Source organism: Pygocentrus nattereri, unplaced genomic scaffold (assembly GCF_015220715.1).
Source record: "Pygocentrus nattereri isolate fPygNat1 unplaced genomic scaffold, fPygNat1.pri scaffold_127_arrow_ctg1, whole genome shotgun sequence".
Classification (NCBI taxonomy): Eukaryota; Metazoa; Chordata; class Actinopteri; order Characiformes; family Serrasalmidae; genus Pygocentrus; species Pygocentrus nattereri.
The window spans coordinates 1-22,308 of NW_023618291.1; the positions used below are offsets into that span (position 1 = coordinate 1).

Genomic DNA, 22,308 nt, shown 5'->3' on the forward strand with positions numbered 1-22,308 from the left:
TTTTGTGACATTTGGAAAAAAAAAATATATATATAAAATGAACGCTATTGTGGAGTCTTTCTCTTTCATTTCTACAACATTTTATGGGCAGCAGCTGACGAGAAGCAAAAAAAGGGATACAGATACAAAATCTGAGAGAACGTTGTTTATCTAGAGCCCTACTGACAGATAACCAATTTGGTTACAACTTATCATGTATGTTCAAAAGTATGGAATATTTAGGGAGTATGAGTAATATGTTGCAATGGCTGCGATGGACTGGCGCCGTGTCCAGTGGGTATTCCTGCCTTGCGCCCAATGATTCCATGTAGGCTCCGGACCCACCACAACCCTGGCCAGGAAGAAGCAGATAAAAAGATGGCTGGACAGATGGGTGTTGTAATGGGTATTACACAAGATGATGCTATCAGATATAAACTGGGAAATATGACCACAGTAACATGGTATATAGAGCTTTTTCCTAAGTTAGGGAGGTCTATACATTAACCGTCTACCAATCTATCAATTATCCTTCACAAAAGACTTCTTAATCATTCAAATATATATCCGGTGGTGGTCAAAGTACGCAAATCATGTACTTGAGTTGAAGTAGAGATACTCAAGGTAAAATATTACTCCAGTAAAGTGAAAGCACGCCCTTTAGACCTTGAGTAAAAATACAAAAGTGTTACTCTAATATCTCAATTAAGTACTAAAAGATGAATTATGGCCTGTTATCAATTTTATAACAACTGCTTTTAGGTGAAAGTCCTCCAGCGTCTCTCTTGGTAAACCAGTCTTTTAATAGAACGTCATTAATTAGCGACGCTGACGTCTAATAAAATGAGCATAAGCACAAAACACTGAAGGTAAACAGGTTCCATCAGGCAGAACCGAGTGGCTCTGAAATCACTTTCTACACACAAGCAAAGTTTCAGTTTAAGATTTATTTACAACTTAGTTCCAAGTTTAAGTTTAATAAAAACTGGCTTTAAACTCAGGATCAAAGATGAGCTCCTTTACTGTGTTGATCTGTAGGCCTCTGTTCATAAACATAAACCAGCCCAAACTAATTTACTATAAAATGAAACGGTGTTTGTAGGAATTCAGAAAAAAGCCGCGTCAGTCACGACTGCATATGTGGACGCATTTCTATAGCGTGTTGGTGTCCCGCTATAGTCAGGAGGAATACGTTCTATAAGTTCACTAATGCTCTGATGTGTGATGGTCAGTCAGTGTGGGCGTTGACCCCATCCTGCCTTTCCTGCCCAACTGACCTAAAAGCTTGTACGCATGCGCACATCAGACAAAAGGAGCGACAGGTTTCACACAATCGTGGAGTAAAAAATAAGATATGAGACTTTGAAATGTAGTGGAGTGAAAGTAAAAAGTCGCACACAACAGAAACACTTCAGTAAAGACAGATGAAAAAGTCCAGTAGTGAATGACATGTCTGGATCTGAAATAAGAAATGAGCTGATATTTAAGGCGAGCTTCAAACTATCTTCCCAACTCTGCGTGTCTCAACAGTGTGGAACGCCTTTTTGCACTTTCCTTCAAACCATTGGCTGATGCATAAAATCAGTCACAGGCCAATGCACGTTGATCTCTGTTATATTATTCGCTGATGCAAGAAATGATTGACAGTGTCTCCGCCCATTCGTTACGCCAACTGGTTCTCCGGGCTACAGACACATATGCTTGGGCCGAGGACACCTGTTTTCAGGCAGGCCGAGTACACCCGTTTTCAGGCAGGCCGAGGACACCCGTTTTCAGGCAGGCCGAGGACCCCCGTTTTCAGGCAGGCTCCGCGGCGACGGGCGCGATTCAGCAGCGTTTACCTGAGCGGCAGAGTTGTCAGGTTCGCGGCTTTCACGCCAAATTGGGCTTGTTTGAAAATCCAGTCGCGGGTGAAAATTCAGGGGTGGCGGGTGCGTTTTTCTGGGCTATTTTTAAAAATTACCGCGGGCGCCAAAACAAAAAAAGTGGGTGTTGCCTTGGATGTTACGTCAACATGGCGGGCAAACGTGCAAAAGTCCACAAATGGAGGACAGCGTGAGACGGAGAGCGGGAGCGAGAGACAGAGAGAAAAGGACAGCGTGAAAAGGAGAGAGGGAGCGAGAGACAGAGAGAAAAGGACAGCGTGAAAAGGAGAGAGGGAGCGAGAGACAGAGAGAAAAGGAGAGCGGAGAGAGAGTCAGCGATAGAGAGAGAGAAAGAAACACAGAGACACCATTTTGAAGAGAAAACAGCAGTCGCTAGCTAATATGCCAGGTAAATGGGGGAAATACGGGAGGCGGTATTGCAAGGACTGGGGAAAAAGAAAAAGGTTTGATGGAATGGGTTAGAAGTGTCCCTAATGACGAGAAAAAGGCATATTGCAAATGTAGGACCCTTGAAAATGTCCTGTTTATTTGTATTTGTGTTGTTTTCTTTGTTTTTCCTTGTAAGTGTGCAAGAACTCCATTTCCCAGAAGTGTTTTCTGTTTTCGCGCCAATTATCTGCTGGGTTCCTGTTCAGCTCAGCCAGTCATACGAGTGGAAAGCTTGACAGACATTTTTCTATCCAATCCGCGCTGAGTATGGGCGGAACTAAGACGGGAACGTCACGGCCTGGGAGGGGACTGAGAGACAGTGGAGGAGAGAAGTTTGTGTTCTGACTCTCCTGAGCGTTTGATAGATTTTTCTTTGTTCTACCACAAAGTTACGGCCGTATTACGCTATATAGCGGCCCAACCGCAGTGTTTCAGTTGAGTTTTATTGCGGTACGGCTGGAGAAGCAGTTCAGCCGGACTGTGGGGTACCGGTGTACAGCAGCGGACTGAGAGCGGAGGGAGTTGCGGTTACTAACACTTGTGTGGAGCGGCGTGGCCGGGCTTCGTGTGTTGGTGGAACTCGTACGGCGTCCTGAACTTCAGGTCATGCGAGGACTGCGTTGTCGCCCGCTGTGAGTGCTGGGACTGCTGCGTTTCACCGGAGAACTTCGTGAACCGTGAGTGCTGTTGTCATGGTTACCGGAGACGCCACCTCAGTGAGTATTGTTGAACAGTGAGTAACGAGTCAACTGACTCGGTTGACTCAGTCGAGTCATTTTCGCTTTCCGGAGTGAAATTAAAGTGCACCAACGTAATGGGCCCCAACGAAAAGCGCTGGAACTGTTCATTGGAGTTTCTTCGGTGTTTGTTTATTGAGCCGAGTGTTTAATACAAACTGTCTAAACGAAGGGTAGTTTTATTCATTTCTTTTATTGACTTTCATTAACCAGGGTGTAAAGGATATGTGTTAGGTTGGGTTTTTATTGAGTTGGGCATTTGTTTTATTTGCGACTTGATTTGGAATTATTTCTTTTCTTCATTTAATTTCATTGTATTACATTTTTTTTATTTACTGAGGGATAAACTCAGAGAGCTAAATAAATAGCGCCTCATTTATTTTCTCTAGATCACGTGTGTTGGCTGTTTCTTCTAAACCTTGCCCTTTACACCTTGTTATTCAATAAGGTAACTGTAAAATTTGTGGAGGCACCATTTAAATATTCATACATCGTTAACTTATTTGGCTAAACCATACCTGAAGTTTTCAGTGGCTGGTATTTTGGAGATGTACGTCCCCTAAATTTATATTGGGCGCCTTTAGGGAGGTGTTACATTTTTGGAGGCACCGCTGGGATTTCTTTCCCAAAACCGTGTATATTAATTGTTTTATTATTGTCTTTTTATGTGACATTGAGGCTTGGAACTTTCAGTATGGATCTAATTCAAGCTGTTGAGTGGAGTAGACATGAGGAGGTACACCCAGATTATGCCATTGTACTGGGTAAGGTTCCCCGGGAGACTGCAGATGAGGTTATCTTGAGAGTGTTAGGAACAGTCAAGGTCTTTGGGCGTACTAGGATAAGGGGTCGTCGTGGGGATTCCACCGGCAAACAGGCATTTATACTAGTAGAGACCAGCATGGTTCTAGATCAAAACACCATGCCGTCTGAGGTTGGCGTTGAAGGGGAGATAGGGCCTTGGCCTGTACATCTAGTCAGCAGTTTAGTTTCCAGCTCTGAGGATGACGCATTCCAATTCAAGCTGTGTGCACTGCTAAAGCAGGAAGGTAAATCTATGGATGATGTAATGTCCTTTGCTAAGAAAAATCAACCCCCTAAAGCCGATCTTAGTGCAGAGCTAGTGCATGCCATAGGCAAACTGATTGACAAATGTGGTCAGGTATCCCCTGATGGGCCTAGTTACAGAAAGTTGAGGCTGTTCTCAGGAATTAGACCTGTCCCCCCAGGTGAGGAAGAGTACGATGTCTGGGTAGAGCAAGCTACCCAAATGGTCAGTGAATGGCAGTGTAGTGAGGCAGCAAAGAAGCAGCGCATAGTAGAAAGCTTAAGGGGGCCTGCTGTTGATATGATTAGGTTTCTAAAAGGTAGCAACCCCTCTGCAACTGCTACAGACTACCTGGCTGCTCTTGATACTGCATATGGTACTACAGAAAGTGGGACGGACCTAATGGCAAAGTTTAGGCACACCTACCAAGAGAAGGGAGAAAAGATCTCCTCTTTCCTGTACCGGCTGGATAAACTCCTCCATAGAGCCCTGTCTAAAGGAGGTATTGACGCTGCAGATCTGAATAAAACGCGAATGGAGCAGCTGGTGAAGGGTGCTCTAACAGACGACATGGTGGCCCTCAGGCTTCGAATTACCCATACTTTGCGTGAGCCACCATCCTTTTCCCAGTTATTAAGAGAAGCTAGGGAGGAGGAGGAATGGATTCAGTCTAGAGAAACAGTGAGAGCCGAAGTTGCTACCACTGCTGTATCACAACCCTCTAAGATGTTTGAGCTGGACAGCTTAAAGAAAGAAGTAAAGGAGCTTTCAGGACAGGTTACTCGACTTTTGAGTGTGGCTACAGTGAGGTCAACAACCAATGAGCTAACCGGAGGAACTGAGACAGTTCAACCAAGTGAGCGAAGGGAAGTTTCACCAGTAAACACAAAAGCCAAGCCCAGAACAGCGAGCATTTTCTGCTATTGGTGTGGGGAGGATGGACATACCAAAAGAGAATGCAAAGGGGCTGAAGATTTGAGAAAGGTTAACAGGAAACTGATTGATAGGATGAAGGGAAACTTCACTGGGGCTCTGTGAAGGAACGGCACCGGGCTCCAATTAAAACACGTTCCACCCAATGTTCATCAACATCCGTAGGCACCACAAACATACCTAAGGGGTTAGTGGGTCCCACTTCTGAGGTACCTGTTCAGATAGAGGGTATATACGCTAAAGCACTCTTAGATAGTGGTTCTCAAGTCACCATTCTTTACAGAAGCTTTTATGATGCTCATTTGACACATTTGCCAATAGAGCCAGTAGAAGATTTGGAAATATGGGGGCTTAGTTCACACAAGTACCCTTATGATGGGTATCTGTCAGTCAAACTTGAGTTTACTGGGGGAATTGCAGGGGTGCAGGAAACTATAGACACCTTAGCATTAGTGTGTCCTGACCCTGTCTCTAAAACCCCCGTAGCACTTTTAGTGGGAACAAACACTCAGACTGTAAGGAAGCTTTTCGATTCATGTAGAACTCAGGGTGGGGAACAGTTTTTAAACACTATGACCATACACCCCATGATCAGGAAAGCTTATGAGTCCCTACAAGAGACTAGTGTAGTTTTAGATGAGCTAGAACAAAAAGGTACTGTATGGTTCTTTCAGCCCAAGCCCATCACTTTGCAGCCCTGCCAAGTTGTTCGAGTTGCTGGCATGCCCAAGTTACCTGGTGAACTGACCAACTCACTCCTACTAGTAGATCAGAACGAGGATGCAAATACTTCAGCAGAAGTACAAGTGAGACCTGAAGTTCATCCTGCCTCAGTACTGAGACAGAAACGGGTAGTGGTCTTGGTGCGAAATGTGTCCAGTAAGCCCGTTGTTCTGAGTAGAGGGACACCTCTTGCCAGCATCTTTCCTGTCACTATGGTGCCCCAGCTAAAGACTCCTATCTCTGAACCTACCACTACCTTGTCTCCCCGTTCTTTTGATTTTGGGGACTCTCCTATGCCCGAAGAGGCAAAGCGTCGTCTCTGTGAGAAAATGATGGAGAGAAAGGAAGTGTTTTCTTGTCATGAGTGGGATGTAGGCTGTTCTAAGAGTACCAAACATGAGATCCGATTGACTGATTCAAAACCTTTCAGAGAAAGATCTCGTCGCTTAGCTCCTGCAGATATAGATGATGTGCGCAAGCATCTGCAGGAACTTAAGGAGAATGGCATCATTTCTGAGTCCAAAAGTCCCTATGCATCGCCGATAGTAGTCGTTCGTAAGAAGTCAGGCAAGGTCAGGATGTGCGTGGACTACAGGACCCTGAATCAAAGAACCATCCCTGATCAATACACTGTCCCAAGAATCGAAGATGCTCTTCATAGCTTGTCGGGAAGCAAGTGGTTCACCGTTCTGGACTTGAGAAGTGGATACTACCAGATCCCTATGAGCGATTCTGACAAGGAAAAGACAGCTTTTATCTGTCCGCTAGGGTTTTATCAATTTGAACGCATGCCACAAGGGATTTCTGGAGCTCCTTCCACTTTCCAGAGGGTCATGGAACGCACAGTTGGAGACATGAACTTCCTGGAGGTCTTGGTATACTTGGACGACTTGATCGTGTTCGGTAAATCTTTAGAAGAACATGAGGAGCGACTCATTAAAGTTCTTGACCGGTTACGTGACGAAGGGTTGAAGCTGTCTCTGGATAAATGCCAGTTTGGGAGGACGTCAGTCACCTATGTTGGTCACATTGTGTCCCAAGATGGAATATCCACGGACCCGTCAAAGATAGAAGCTGTGTCGGCATGGCCCAAGCCTCAGACTGTGTCAGAACTCAGATCTTTTCTGGGATTCTGTGGATATTACCGTCGTTTTGTGAAGGATTTCTCCAGAATCTGTCGTCCCCTCCATGAATTGCTTAAGGGCCCTGTATCTCATGCCAGGTTGAAAACCAACACTGGAAAGTTGATTCAGAATAAAATTCATGTCAAAACCACTGAGCCCTTTGGCCCTAGATGGACTGTAGAGTGCGATGCTGCATTTGATGAGCTCAAAACTCAGTTGACTAGGACTCCCGTGCTAGCATTTGCTGACACCCAGAAGTCCTATGTGTTGCATGTCGATGCTAGCCTGGATGGCTTGGGGGGGGTCTTGTATCAGGAGCATGACAACCAGTTGCGACCTGTGGCTTTTATCAGCAGAAGTCTGTCCCCCTCTGAGAAGAGGTACCCAGCTCATAAGCTGGAATTTTTAGCATTAAAATGGGCTGTGGTTGACAAACTGCACGATTACCTATATGGAGTTCCCTTTGAGGTCAGAACGGACAACAACCCTTTGACCTACATAATGACATCAGCAAAACTGGACGCCACAGGCCACAGATGGTTGTCAGCCCTGTCTACATATACCTTTGGTCTGAAATATAGACCAGGGCGAAAGAATGTAGATGCAGACTCTTTATCCAGACGGCCACATGCAAGTCTTTCGCTAGATGATGACTGGCAAGAAATTCCAGCTCCGGGTGTTCGTGCAATGTGCCAGGGACTGTCCGTTGATAGTGAGATTAGCACTCAACGAAGCTGCCTTGTGAGTGGAATGAGGGCCGATGCATCAGCTGTTCCTAAAGTATACTGTCAGGGCACCAGAGTGGGAGTTGATCAGCTTCTTACCTTCAGTAAAGGTACTATCCAGGCAGCTCAGCAAAGTGACCCTAGTATTGGGGAAATTTGGTCGGCCCTGAGTCAGAATAGGCCTGTTACAACTATTCGGAAAAAACATCCTGACATCAAGGTGTTGAAGAGAGAATGGGACAAACTGTCGGTAGAGAAAGGACTGTTGTACAGAAACATTAGGCTGGGTGATCAGAGAAAAAGACAACAACTAGTGCTTCCCAAGCAGTTTCATAACATTGTCTTAAAATCTCTGCATGATGACAATGCACATCTGGGTTTTGACAAAACCTATGCTCTAGTACGTGACAGATTTTTCTGGCCTCGCATGAAGCTTGAGGTGGAGGTTTATTGTCAGACCTGTGACCGGTGCATTAAGAGGAAAACACTACCTCAGAGAGCTGCTCCCTTGTCCCACTTGAGTAGTTCTGGACCCATGGATCTTGTATGTATAGACTTCCTGTCTATTGAACCAGACTCTCAGAATATATGCAATGTCCTGGTGGTGACAGATCATTTTACAAGGTACGCACAAGCTTTTCCCACCAAAGATCAAAAAGCTGTAACAGTAGCCAAAACCTTGTGGGAGAAATATTTCATTCACTATGGCCTGCCCACCAGAATCCACTCTGATCAAGGGAGAGACTTTGAGAGTAGATTGATCCATGAGATGCTGACAATGCTGGGAGTAAAGAAATCGAGGACCTCACCATATCACCCTCAAGGAGATCCCCAACCAGAACGATTTAATCGAACTTTGCTGGATATGCTGGGAACCCTGAGCGCACAGCAGAAGTCCAAGTGGAGCCAGCACATTACTCACCTTGTACATGCTTATAATTGCACTCCTAATGAGTCTACCGGCTTCTCCCCATACTACCTCTTATTTGGCCGAGAGGCTAGACTGCCCATAGACATGTGCTTTGGAATCTCTGCTGACGGGGCCTCAACTGCATCGCATATGAGGTATGTATCCAGGATGAAAAGGGAACTTGAACAGGCCTATCAGCTAGCTCAGGCTGCATCTGCAAAGATGAACCAGAACAATAAGCAGCGCTATGACCAGAAAGTTCGCTATCACTGTTTGAGTCCAGGAGACAGGGTTCTCATCAGAAACCTTGGTCTAAAAGGAAAACAGAAACTTGCTGATCGATGGGGTCCGAGTCCTTACATAGTGGAGAGTAAACTGTCTGATCTGCCTGTGTATCGTCTAAAGCCCATGAATGGAAATGGGTCCCCAAAAGTCATGCATCGTAATCATCTCCTACCCCTTGGGCAAGAGGTAAGGTTAAGTCCAGAAGATGACTTCCGTTCAGTTCCTTCTCCAAGAGCTCTTAGGCGAAGAAAGACCAAACACCAGGAAGCAGCTTCTGACCCAAAGTCGTCTGAACCTGTTTCTAATCTAACATCATCTGAGGCTAGTGAGAATCAAAAGTGTGCCATACAGTATTTTTCAGATAATGAATCTGAATATGGGAGTTATGTTGAGGACACTATACAGAATCTCCAGAGTGACCAAGGGCAGTCAAGAGAGACAATAAGGGAGCCTGAGCATCTACCCCTTGATAGAGTAGCCACTCCGTTAGTGTGTGGCTCACTTGATGCTTTACCCGAGGCTTTAGTATCTTCACCTGCTAGTGAAGTAGAAGAGAGTCAGAGTGAGCAGGGGACAGATGATAACCCTAGTGCAAATGGGGCAGAGGTAACGGAAGGTCTGAGAAGGTCAGAGAGGAATAAGAGGCCCGCTGAGCGTTTAACATATGATAGGTTGGGTCATCCAAGTAAAGAACCAGTGGTAACTAAGCAGTGCAGTGCTAAAATGCCCAAAAGAGAGTTTATGTATTTTCCTTTGCATTACAACAGTTATCATGCCTGGTGGTGTAACCCCCTAGCTTTATGCATGGCTTGTAAAATGCGTCTGTGATTTCACCATGTCTAGTTCCTGTGACCTAACTTTATTTCAGGTGTATTAAGGCTAGAAAGCATTTTTTTATATAATGTTGGTCCAGCATGGGGACACGCTGGTTTTTCAGTGGGGGGAGAATGTAGGACCCTTGAAAATGTCCTGTTTATTTGTATTTGTGTTGTTTTCTTTGTTTTTCCTTGTAAGTGTGCAAGAACTCCATTTCCCAGAAGTGTTTTCTGTTTTCGCGCCAATTATCTGCTGGGTTCCTGTTCAGCTCAGCCAGTCATATGAGTGGAAAGCTTGACAGACATTTTTCTATCCAATCCGCGCTGAGTATGGGCGGAACTAAGACGGGAACGTCACGGCCTGGGAGGGGACTGAGAGACAGTGGAGGAGAGAAGTTTGTGTTCTGACTCTCCTGAGCGTTTGATAGATTTTTCTTTGTCTACCACAAAGTTACGGCCGTATTACGCTATATAGCGGCCCAACCGCAGTGTTTCAGTTGAGTTTTATTGCGGTACGGCTGGAGAAGCAGTTCAGCCGGACTGTGGGGTACCGGTGTACAGCAGCGGACTGAGAGCGGAGGGAGTTGCGGTTACTAACACTTGTGTGGAGCGGCGTGGCCGGGCTTCGTGTGTTGGTGGAACTCGTACGGCGTCCTGAACTTCAGGTCATGCGAGGACTGCGTTGTCGCCCGCTGTGAGTGCTGGGACTGCTGCGTTTCACCGGAGAACTTCGTGAACCGTGAGTGCTGTTGTCATGGTTACCGGAGACGCCACCTCAGTGAGTATTGTTGAACAGTGAGTAACGAGTCAACTGACTCGGTTGACTCAGTCGAGTCATTTTCGCTTTCCGGAGTGAAATTAAAGTGCACCAACGTAATGGGCCCCAACGAAAAGCGCTGGAACTGTTCATTGGAGTTTCTTCGGTGTTTGTTTATTGAGCCGAGTGTTTAATACAAACTGTCTAAACGAAGGGTAGTTTTATTCATTTCTTTTATTGACTTTCATTAACCAGGGTGTAAAGGATATGTGTTAGGTTGGGTTTTTATTGAGTTGGGCATTTGTTTTATTTGCGACTTGATTTGGAATTATTTCTTTTCTTCATTTAATTTCATTGTATTACATTTTTTTTATTTACTGAGGGATAAACTCAGAGAGCTAAATAAATAGCGCCTCATTTATTTTCTCTAGATCACGTGTGTTGGCTGTTTCTTCTAAACCTTGCCCTTTACACCTTGTTATTCAATAAGGTAACTGTAAAATTTGTGGAGGCACCATTTAAATATTCATACATCGTTAACTTATTTGGCTAAACCATACCTGAAGTTTTCAGTGGCTGGTATTTTGGAGATGTACGCCCCCTAAATTTATATTGGGCGCCTTTAGGGAGGTGTTACACAAATACTGCAAATGTGAAATAAGAGCTCCTCACAGTGACCTGATTGCTCATGCTGCCACAGAAAAACACAAAAGAAATGCTGCTCCATTCTCAAATGCCAGAACGTTGTTTGACACAGGCAGCTCGTTTTACAAGATGGAGTATTGCAGTGGAAGAGGCAGAGTTGCAGCTGGCTGCTCATGTGGCATGCCATTCAAGCATTCTAACTGTTGATCATTTAGGATGTGTAGTAGAAGACATTTCAAAGAAAGGCATTAGTTTACACAGAACAAAATGCACAGCACTGATTAATTCAGTGATTGGGCCTGTAGCACATGAAGATCTTTTAGAGGATATAGGGAGTGGGCCATACTCTCTAATCGTTGATGAGAGCACAGATGTTACAACCAAAAAACAGCTATGTGTAGTCATCAGATACTTCAGTAAAAAACACTCTCAAATCTTGAGCACATTTGCAGGAATTTTACAAATTGCATCTGGTGATTCACTGACAATAGCTAATGCTTTATTCAAGTTCCTGGATGACAACAAACGGTCTGTACAGAATTGCATTGGTCTTGCGACTGATAGATAGATAGATAGATAGATAGATAGATAGATAGATAGATAGATAGATAGATAGATAGATAGATAGATAGATAGATAGATTCAACTTTATTGTCATTACTCAGTACAAGTACATGGCAACGAAATGCAGTTAGCATCTACCAGAAGTGCAAATAGTAGCAATAGTGCAACATTATAGTATATAGAATAAATTACTATTATAGATATCTGATAGCCCAGTCAAGTGGGGGGCGTGTACTTTTTGTTTACAGTAGCATATAAGCAGCTGGTTTGAGCTTCCCAAACCACCTCTGATCCTTGTCTTGCCAAGATCAGCGACCTACTTGACCTTCTTGACCTTCTCTGCTCCAGTGACCAGCAATCTTCTCGACTGAGATGGCTTCTTCTGCTGCTTCTTCTTCTGCTGCTTCTTCTTCTGCTGCTGCTTCTGCTGAGTAAGTACAAGTTTGTCTTTAATTTACTGTAGTAAACTCTATGGCCACTTTGACTTGGCTACAAGGAAAATGCTATGGGAACCAACAAAGCATGTTAATTTGATGTTTATACTTGTTTTTGGATTACTTTTTACTTTGGATTACTTTTTTGGATTACTAACTCAACAATTCTATGTAAATTTAGCTTTACAGGGATAATAAATATGTAAAGATAGCTGCTGATTTTTAAGAATAAATACATTGATAACAGTACAGGTCTATGGATGTTACACAGTCAGAGGCTGGGAAATATCCACCATATGGTTGATCTCCCAGCTTGAGAGAATTTTCTGTACATTTTGACTGAAAATATCTCAGCTTCTTTGCTAGCTACAGTATATTCACAAAGATTTTTTTAAATGTTTTAATTTTCTTCTTTAAAATATTTCCATGAGTCATGTGTTCTAAACCTGTGAATTGCTCCCAGCGTGTGAATGGGCTTAATGATGCTGTAATAGGCCCGTTGTTAGACTATGCTCATTAATGCTAAAATATCTGTCTTTCTGTTTTTATCTAACAGGCAACCTCGCAGTAGGAACTTTCTCCTGTGTCCTATTTGCAAGAAGACTCATTGGAGCCTTCCAGTTCACCTCAGACGATCCTGCATGAGGACCTCGTCAGAAGCTGACATTCTGGCTGTGGTGGAATCTGCCAAGAGAGCTGTCAGCAATCTGTTGCGCACTGGTCGTGTCTGGGAGTACTCTCTCCTCAGCAGGATCATGCAGAGCCCTGATACTATTGGCAGGTAAGATGCTGACCAAAGTTACCATAAAGTATATATTTTTTCTTATTTTAGTATAAGAAAGCTAAATGTTAATGTGTTTTAATCCTCGCAGGATGATCGAGGAGCTGGAGAGCAGAGGAAACGCTGTGGTTGGCATCCCAACTGAAGCCCCGACTGCTGCTGTTCCAGCTGTTCCTGATGTTCCTGTCGAGGCTCCGGCTGAGTCCAGCTCAGAAAGCTCTGGGGAACTCTATCAGTGGTGAGTGTTTACGTTCCTTGATTTCTTTCATTCCTTTTAGATTTTTGGAAGGTCACTGTGTTTCTTGTGAAGTGCAAAAAGTTTAATACTTGTTTTTGCTTTTTGTTTTTTTTTTTCAGCCCTGATACAACCAAGCAGGGAACTTCCCTTAGGGAGAGGATGGCAAGTTTGGGCTACTACAAGAAGCACTCGCTAGACCATGATCTCCTTGTCAGCTTCGCAAAGTTTCTACAGTTTGACATGTCGAACGAAAACTTCAAACAGGAGGTAAGAAAATTGGTATTGCAAATATATTAGTCATTACATAATTATAACACATTAGTCCATCTATTTCATCTAAACATCAACAAGTTTTAAGGTAAATTTCTTATGTTCTTCTGTTTTCCAGGTGGAGAATGTTGCAAGGTTCCTGTACTTCATGGACCCTCAGCAGGCCAGTCTCCTGTTTGTGCGACAGCATGAGAAGTCCCGAGAGTATTTCCTCAAGCTCTCAGAGGCCGGACTCAGCAAGCAGACGGTACAGAATTACATCAAGAGTGTTAAAAGGTGAGCAGTGTACTCCTGATGTGTATATACTATGCTATATATAAATATACTGCTAAATTTGAATCATAGGGACTGATTTTTCCTTTATTCTTTCCTTCCTTAAGGTTCTTGAAGTTCCACACGGGCAGCACTGACCTGTGCTTCACGGACAGAGTTCTGCACGAGGACTGCAAGAACTACATCTCATTCCTGGACAACATCCAGATGGCAACTTCAAAACAAGTCAGCAAGGAGACGACCAGGAAGAGGTCAGTATCTTTATTGAATATTAAAATAATGAACTGGACCCACAATGTAATTTTAACAATAAATGTATTGATAATAGGTTATAACAATGCTTCACTTTATCTTCACAGATTCGACACCTTCCAGGAGGGTGTTCTCTCTTCAACGCAGGTCACTGCCGTGCTGGCCGCTGCCAAGAAAGACTTCCTGGCTGTCATTGGGAAGCTGCATGCGGGAGAGTGCTCTCCAGGCCATCAGCTGACCCTGACAGAGTTGCAGCTGGTCCTCTATTACCTAGAGGCCATTGTGATTCTGGAGCATGCCCAGCGGCCTGGAGTTGTTGAGCACATGACTGTAAGTTATACCTAGTTATAAGTCTTATTTTTTTATTTCTTTCTGATTTCAGTATTTGAATCATTCACTCAGTTTAACAAATGAATCATTTGTTTGTGTGCTGTAGGTCACGGAATGGATCAGCCGAAGGAGAGATGACACTCGTCCTGGTTTCGTTGTGGTTTCCACTCAGGTGGCCACCTTTGTTCTTACCCAGGAACAGGAGATGGTAAGATGCTTAATCTTTGATATAGTTATGTTATAAATGGCATTAGGTTTTAGATATGTGCTGTGATAATGCTAGATTTTAATTGTATGTTTTGTTTTTGTGTTTTCTTTTCACAGTGGTTCGATCTCTACTTCTCGGAGGTGCGCCCAGTCATGCTGGGAAAAAAGAGGAAGCGCGTTGAGGATGACGATGAGACTGATGAGAGGTTCTTCATTTCCTCCACTGGCAAAGCCATCTACAACGCCTCCAATGACCTGGAGCGGCTGCACAAGAAGTAAGTTGAACTAAAATAACTCCAGCTCTGCAGTCTCTTCAGTTTTTTATTTTATATAATGAAAATAATGTATGAGTACTAAGCAATATATTGTCTTTTTCAGATATCAGGTGCCGAAGGTGACCAGCCAGATGGCCAGACGGGCATATGAGACAGCAACGAAGGAGCTGTCCGATGTCCAAAAGACGAAGGTGGCCGGCTACCTCACCCACTCTACGGCCACAGCAGAGAAGCACTACCGGATGAAGGAGATAGGCTCAGCGGTAGATGCTTTCCTGATCCTGAGGAATCTCCGGGGTGATTCAGAGTAAGTATTTGTTCATGTTTTCACTAGTATGGTCCAGCATGGTTACATTTAAACAATTCATATATTTTTTTTCTGTTTCCTGTACTCATCATTTATCTCATTTCCTCTACTTGCAGGAGTGACCAGAGCGACACACCCAGGGGTTCCTCGGCATACCTGACCGACCAAGCTGCTTATGACAAGTTGCTCCGGTCATATCCAGTGACGTTGGACGGGGTGCCACCCAACCGCTCTCAGCGAAAATCCCTGGCAGGGGAGTATGAACGCTACTGCTATGACCGCTGGCGTAGCGAACAGCTCGAGCGTCGGGTGCAGCATGTTCTTGGTGAGTCTTTAAGAATTAATCTCTTATCATAGTCTTAGTCTAATCTCTAATTACTACCTTGAATACACATCATATTTGTTATGTCTGAACCTATTGACTAATGTCTTTTTGTTTTTTTGCTTTCTTCACAGAGCACTTTGCCCGTAGACTGCCCTCTGAGTCCAGAGTCAAGGCCTGGATTGAGAAGCAAGGGTGGTCTGCAAACCTTCCAGATGCTGCATCCATCGTTCAGCAGTGGAAGCCATCTGGGGGCATCGATGTTGCAATGGACAGTGTTGTGCTGCAGAAGTTTACAAAATGTAAAATAGCTGTAAAATGACTGTATTTGCATTGTACTCATCCCAACTTCTGGTTCCTGTCACCACCACTGTGTCTGGGGGCTAAGGACACACTAACATGGTGATTTGACCAAGACAACATGTCTTACTTACACAGGTTAAGCAATGACAAAATCTGTTAAATACACAGAAACACAGGCAGAACAATACATGAAACACATATAGAACATTTAATCTCACATTTTGTGCTAATGTAATGAACAGTCCTAATGCTGGTGCATATAACTCCCCACAATTAACAGGGCTTTAGAGTCTGTTGGAACTCTCTCATTAACCCAGCTAAGGTTAGCTAGTATGCGAGGTAAAGCGAGGGCTGTTATATTCACCAGCAGCAGGACTGTTCACTACATTAGCCCTCACATTAACTTAGCTAAGGTTAGCTATTGTGTGAGGTAAAGTGAGGGCTAAAGTATGCTAATGTTAGATAACGTTATAATGTGTACAGGCTACAATGAATGTGGTTACAAAGTAAAACAAGACAAACTAAAGCTCTCAGTGTAGCTTTAAACTTTAACAAGTTGGTCGCTTCGTGCAGCTTCTGTAGAAAAACCGGCAGAAACTACAGTCGGTAGTTAGTCGGCGAGCTAACGCTAGCTAGCAGCCTCTCGGTTAGCCTGTTAGCTTAGCAGCTAGCTAACGAAGGTTAAGCAGTTTTATAACGAACTGCACCACTAGCAAAGCTACAAATGATATCAAAATAGACCGAATTATGTCCCAGACACCACCTGAAATGACTTATGTTCGTGTGTTCAGTAAAATGTAGTTTAAAGCCGTCATTTATCAGAGCAACAGGTCCTAACTTACCTCAGAACGCAGTGGCGCAATGACGCTCTTCCAGCTGCTTTCTTCTTTTTCCATATTACATCAGACGAGACACAGCACAGCTTTATACTGCCATCTGCTGGTGGACATTTAACAATGTTAAAATTCAAATTTAGTATTGCCCCTAAAACAGTTTACATATTAGAAAAATAATTACACATTAGAAAATAATGTTTTTACCTTAGGTCTCATTCGTTGGTATTGATTTATATTATACCTTACTTATATTTTATTATTTATCATTTTCTGAGGATTTCTCCATATCGAAACCTTGTGTGCAGTACATGTGTTTAAGGTGTTCCTTCCAGATCAGAGTGCTTACCTACTCAGCATATATTATGCTCTTTATATATATATATATATACATATATATATATACACGTGTATGTATATATACATAAAAAAAATTGTAAATTAATTGTAAAATTGTAAATTAAAATGTAAACTTAGCTTTCCACATCTCTGAACCTGCAGATGAGTGATCGCCCTTCTTTCACCCAGCGCAATGTTGGTTAGAGCCGCCTCTTGCCACAAAGCAGCTTCAGTATGCGATCGTGCACATTGCAGAGTGACGTATTGGAGCGGTACAGGTCTGTTTTTGGTGTCTTGGAGACGCGTGGTGCTCAACTAAGGTATAGAAACAACTGAGAATCAGAATGATGGTGAAGAAGCCATTTAAGAAGCGTGAAGACCCAAACAGAAGACAAGAAGGATGTTCTAGACAAACACTATCCATATTGTTGCCAATAGGGATTAGAAACCATTTGATGTCACTTAATAATTATAGAGTTACATACAAAGATTATTCCGGGGGAAAAAGGCGAAATTACTGCCCCATATCACTCACAGATTTCATGGCCACCACACTGTCTTTATAGTTATAATTAAACAGCTTTAACACAGTCTACCGCCACCAGACTACATCGGTTTAACCTTTATCTACAGCTTTAAACCTTTATAGTTATATTTAAACAGCTTTAACACAGTCTACGGCCACCAGACTACATCGGTTTAACCTTTATCTACAGCTTTAAACCTTTATAGTTATATTTAAACAGTTTTATCACGGTCTACAGCCACCAGGTCATCAGGCAACATCATTTAATGAAGTTCATAGTTTAACATTTTAACTAAATTAATTGACTTTTTCACGCCCTTTCTAGTTATATATGCTTTCTTCTTTGCCGTTTTTAGTTTTTATTAGCATTTGTGGATGCAGTGCCAAACAATTCTCAAAAACAGTGTTTTTCAAACATGCAGTGATTTCCACTAATAACTAACTAAGAATCATGTCTGTTCTTAATGCGGTGCTGCCTGAGGGCCTGAAAATCACAGCCAGCCAATACTGGTTTTTGCCTTGTGTATTGATTTTTCTTCTTTTATTGATATTTTGTACCGTAGACGATGAAAAGCAAAAGTTATTTGCTATTTTACGTTGAGAAACATTATTCTTCAATTGTTGCACTATTTGTCTGTGCAGTCTTTCACAGAGTGGTGAAGCCCTCCTCATCTTTACTTTTGAAAGACTCAGAGACCCAATCATGTTATTGACCTGTGAACCACCACATGTGATTTTTTAGCATTACACAATTTTTTGTTGGCCCATCCCAACTTTTTTGTAATGAGTAGCTGGGATCAAATTCAAAATGTGCATAATTATTTTCAAATACAATACATTTTCTCAGTTTTAACGTCTAATATGTTGTCTTTGAAGCATTTTCAATGAAATATAGGGTTTAAATAATTTGCAGATCATAATTTTCACAGTGTCACAACTTTTTTGGAAATGGGGTTGAATATTTGTTCGTATTTTGGTGTTTGCAAGACATCATGTTGCTTTTATAAAGGTTTATCTTCTTATATACTTATATACATTTTGGACTACATGAACCATAAGGGATCCGAGCTTGGTCCTGTGTCCGCCCTCTGTTGACGTCTGGGACCTCATTGGCTCGAATACTTTTCAGAAGTTTGCTTCTATCCGTATATGGAGGCCACCATGACATGCCCTCACTTACCACTCTGCTGCCACTGGGCTCATGGTTCCCTCTTCCAAAAATTCAAGCAGTAGGTACGTTCCTAGCATATAAGGATCCACCATGACACTCATAGTGTGTCATCAAAATAAACTCTGATTGAAATCATAATGAAGAAGAAAAATGAATAAAGATGACTGGGGTAAAAAGAGAGCGAATGCTTTTATAAAATTCTCATTAATTTTTATGCAGAAGGGGAATAGAAACAAATTTCCTGTTCCTGTTTGCACAACAAATACTTTCTGTTGAACTTCTGAAAATGTGCAAAATGCAGTGGCCTCTGAGAGCTTGTCTATTAAGTAGATGCCAAGTGTGGCTGGAGAAACTGGGTATTCAAAGAATGATTCTTGTTGGAGAAAACAGGCATATGCAATGTAAATCTCATTTCTGTGTGAAAAATATTTCTCACTCTGGCGACTTTGTTATTGATGTAAATAAAACTGTTGGCTTCATCTAATTTTAGAGAGAAACTCTGTGTTGTCAGTTCACGGTACTGGTTAGCTGCTTGGATAGACTGGGGAAGAGGTCCACAGACATGATATTTATATAATCCCGTTTTTTTTCCAGTTTCGATTCAGTTGTTTGGGCCTGTCTGACAGTCTTCTGACAACTTGACTGAGTGGGCAGCCAGGTTTTCTAATTAGCTTCTTCATCTGATGAAGGAAAGATTCAAATTTAAATGCACTGAAATTGTCAAGTGTGCCATGTGTTTTGACGTCTTGTGCCAAGTGAACAAGGTTGTGTATGTTGTAGGACATGGATTTTTCCCCATAGAGCTCTTGGTAGTGTTTCACAAATAAAAGCAAAATATCATTTCTATACTCAAGATAGTCTCTGAGTAGCTTCTTGCTGTATAAAATGAACACCCCTACAAAAAGGAAAAGAAAATTTTAGGGTTATATTTAGGGTGTTGTTTAAAAGAACAGGCCCAGTGTAAAACAAAATCTGCCGGAACTCAGTAGCTTTCCATCTGTCCAATTCTCTTATAGTCCTTGGTCATCGGGAGAATTCCATTGGAACACTTTTCCGTGTTTGATCAAGGCTGTTTGAAAGGCTGTCAACAGCACAGGCATGCAATCTGCAGTACAAGGGGCTCCGAAGCCACAACAAGAGCAGCCTGCGCATAACACCCAGGCATAAAAGGTGCATGTAAATAATAACCGGGATTTTGAGTAATATTTTCTTTAGCTACTGTTAAAAATGTGGCTGTGCTATTTATCCCGCTCACATTTACTTAAACTACATTTTGGCGGTTGGCCTAACGGCGTTACCATGGATACAGCAACACTGCTTAACCTCTCAACGGTAGCTGCGGCTAATGACAGTTAACATTAGCTGAGTAACATTTTATAATTAGCTACATTTAGGATTTCAGTCATAATTATTTACAGTGAATTTAAGCTATAAAACCAGTTGCCCAATATAAACGGGCTCTGATTGGATGTACATAAATGGATACTTCATTGTCCCCGCAGTGATATTTATACTGGGTGATATTTATACTGGGTGATACTGTGATACTCGACTCACCCAGTAACGTTAACCTAGTTAACTAACCTTAGCTGCTATGTAAATATGAAACAGATGGCTACAGAACTGTAAATAAAATACTTACCTCAAATTTGTCCACAAAGACAAAATATTGTAAAAACGTTCTGCTCCTTCTCCAGCATATGAGTTCCTCTGAACTCCGTAGTGAAAAAGAATACTATTTGTTGCTGAAAAGCTTTTGACTTGCTCTAGAAAGAGTCTTATTGAGACTCTAGTATTGATTTAGAATGCGTAACGTTTTTACGAATACTGGTGTATTTTCATCATTGAGTCATATCCATCAATGAGAGAAGCCATTCTCCAGACATATCATCCAATGAAAGTTAAGGGGGTGTTCCTGGTGTGGCCGTTCTCATTTTATGGAAACGCCTTTCATTGCAGTGCGATGCTATTGTCTTAGCTTAGAAGTGAGATGTGGCACTGACCTCCAAAAGTTGTGATTGTCAGTATCTGCTGTATTTGTTATATTCAGATATGGATACATGTTGCATGCTATGATGCACAGTGGGGTGGCTTATCATAAGGCATGAATTCTAGCAATAGAACACTCAAGGTCGTGTGTTAATGTATATTAACGTCACGGCTATGATTTGATATGATTAGATTATCACAGCCGTGACGTTATTCGCGATAACACATGACATTGAGTGTTCTATTGCTTTTATACAACGTTTAATACAAAATAAACAAGCAAAATAAATGAAAGAGTTTCATATTGAATGTGCTTTAATACGGACTGTACCTTCTGCCAAAAAGTATGTCTACGACAAATGAATTATTGCTACAGGGGTTGGCAACGTGTACACACAAGTGTGGCTGAGTACACCTGTTTTCAGGCAGGCTGAGTGAGAAGAGTAATGCTGCAGACTGGAGCCCTAAAGGGGAGGGAACTAGGGTCTGTCAATCAATTTTTGCATCAACCAATTAATTAACTATTCTTGGCTGTGAACCACAGTTTGCATTGGCCACCCGCATATTAGAACGAGCTGTCTGTCATTTTCTGCATTAGCCAATCTAGACGTTATTAGGTTAGTTTAACACCCACAGGTTTGGCACAGGTTCTTTTCCCCTTTGGAACCTGGGGTGGAAGTGATTTTAGTTCCGTGAAGTCAGTTCTGTGAAATCATGTCGGTAAGTAAGATGTATGTAGCTAATAAGTAACAGTTCAGTATTTCCGATTGAGATAGCCAGCTATATAGATAGCACTTCATCTCTGGCTAGCCTTATTTCTAGTATATTTATATATTTATACTGTTACTGTTTATTTAAGATGTTACCTGAACATTATGCTGCTACTCTGTACCTGCACTGTACATTTTATATACAGATCACTGTTTCCATCTCTTTTTTTACCAATAGTACTTCTGCAATTACTGTACTATACTGCAGTTCACCAGCACATTTCTGTCTCTATACCTGATACACTTGAATATCTGACTATGCACTAACTGTCTATATGTCCAGTGCACCTGTAACACTTGTCTACGCACATCTTGTCTACGTTCGACACCTGTACCTACTAGCCATGCACATTTTGTCTGTGTTTTACTGTCTTTTGTCTTTGCACTGTTTACTATGCATCTTTTATTACTGCACTGGAAAAGTAGCCCCATAGTGTTTCGTTATACTGTACTACCCTGTATTGTATAATGACAATAAAGTTGAATTGAATGGAATTGAATTGAATCGAATATGTTTGTTGTTTCAATGTTTAACTCTAGATATACACGGTGAGTGAGGCGATAGTGTTTATAACCAAACACAACATAATGACTGCATCTCCTCCCTACAGTCCAACGCTGCTGTTCAGTATATTAGGCCATATGTGAACAGTCAGTTTGATCCTGCAGAAAAGCCACTGTAGCATAAATTGCTGTAAAAGTTCATGCTGGCTATGATAGAAAGGTGTCAAGACACAAGCCTTGATGGGTTAGAGCTGTTATGACCGCACCAGGGGTACCTACACAACATTAGGCAGGCGGTCTCAGTGTTATGGGTGTTGTATTTTAATATATAGTCATATCAGAATATTATGATCATTGTTTCTACGCTCATTGTCCTTTTTATCAGCTCCACTTACTGTATAGCTGCACTTTGTAGTTCTACAGTTACAGACTGTAGTCCATCTGTTTCTCTGATACTTTGTTAGCCCCTTTTTCCCCTGTTCTTCAGTGGTCAGGACCCCCATGGACCCTCACAGAGCAGGTACTATTTGGGTGTTTGATCAATCTCAGCACTCGAGTAACACTGACAGTGTGTGTTGTTCTGGTCCGAGTGGATTAGACACAGCAATGCTGCTGGAGCACAAA

General features: G+C 42.4%; 2 protein-coding genes across 3 annotated transcripts; both read left to right on the forward strand.

Moving 5' to 3' along the window:
- Positions 1 to 2,628: 2,628 nt before the first annotated feature.
- LOC119262967 (paraneoplastic antigen Ma1 homolog) lies at positions 2,629 to 5,118 on the forward strand. Its single transcript, XM_037536624.1, has one exon. It carries the CDS (start codon positions 3,726 to 3,728, stop codon positions 5,115 to 5,117), a length of 1,392 nt encoding a protein of 463 aa, XP_037392521.1. The 5' UTR covers positions 2,629 to 3,725; the 3' UTR covers position 5,118.
- Positions 5,119 to 10,023: 4,905 nt separating this feature from the next.
- On the forward strand, positions 10,024 to 16,724 carry LOC108416278. Of its 2 annotated transcripts, XM_037536622.1 has the most exons (13): positions 10,024 to 10,372; positions 11,909 to 11,991; positions 12,551 to 12,775; positions 12,867 to 13,013; positions 13,133 to 13,280; positions 13,402 to 13,559; positions 13,664 to 13,807; positions 13,916 to 14,138; positions 14,245 to 14,346; positions 14,463 to 14,620; positions 14,724 to 14,927; positions 15,044 to 15,252; positions 15,384 to 16,724. In XM_037536622.1, the coding sequence occupies exons 2-13, from the start codon at positions 11,933 to 11,935 to the stop codon at positions 15,569 to 15,571; spliced, it is 1,965 nt and encodes a 654-aa protein (XP_037392519.1). In that variant the 5' UTR covers positions 10,024 to 10,372; positions 11,909 to 11,932; the 3' UTR covers positions 15,572 to 16,724. The 2 variants fall into 2 exon arrangements, with proteins under 2 accessions (XP_037392519.1, XP_037392520.1); XM_037536623.1 differs by lacking the exon at positions 10,024 to 10,372 and having other exon boundaries at positions 11,772 to 11,991; positions 15,047 to 15,252.
- Positions 16,725 to 22,308: the final 5,584 nt, after the last annotated feature.

Excerpts from the sequence above, each read along its gene's own strand:
- LOC119262967 (XM_037536624.1), top strand. The coding sequence starts at position 3,726 with ATGGATCTAATTCAAGCTGTTGAGTGGAGTAGACATGAGGAGGTACAC.
- LOC108416278 (XM_037536622.1), top strand. The coding sequence starts at position 11,933 with ATGGCTTCTTCTGCTGCTTCTTCTTCTGCTGCTTCTTCTTCTGCTGCT. Across the intron at positions 13,281-13,401 it reads ACGAAAACTTCAAACAGGAG|GTGGAGAATGTTGCAAGGTT; the intron begins GTAAGAAAATTG and ends TCTGTTTTCCAG. Across the intron at positions 15,253-15,383 it reads TCGGGTGCAGCATGTTCTTG|AGCACTTTGCCCGTAGACTG; the intron begins GTGAGTCTTTAA and ends CTTTCTTCACAG.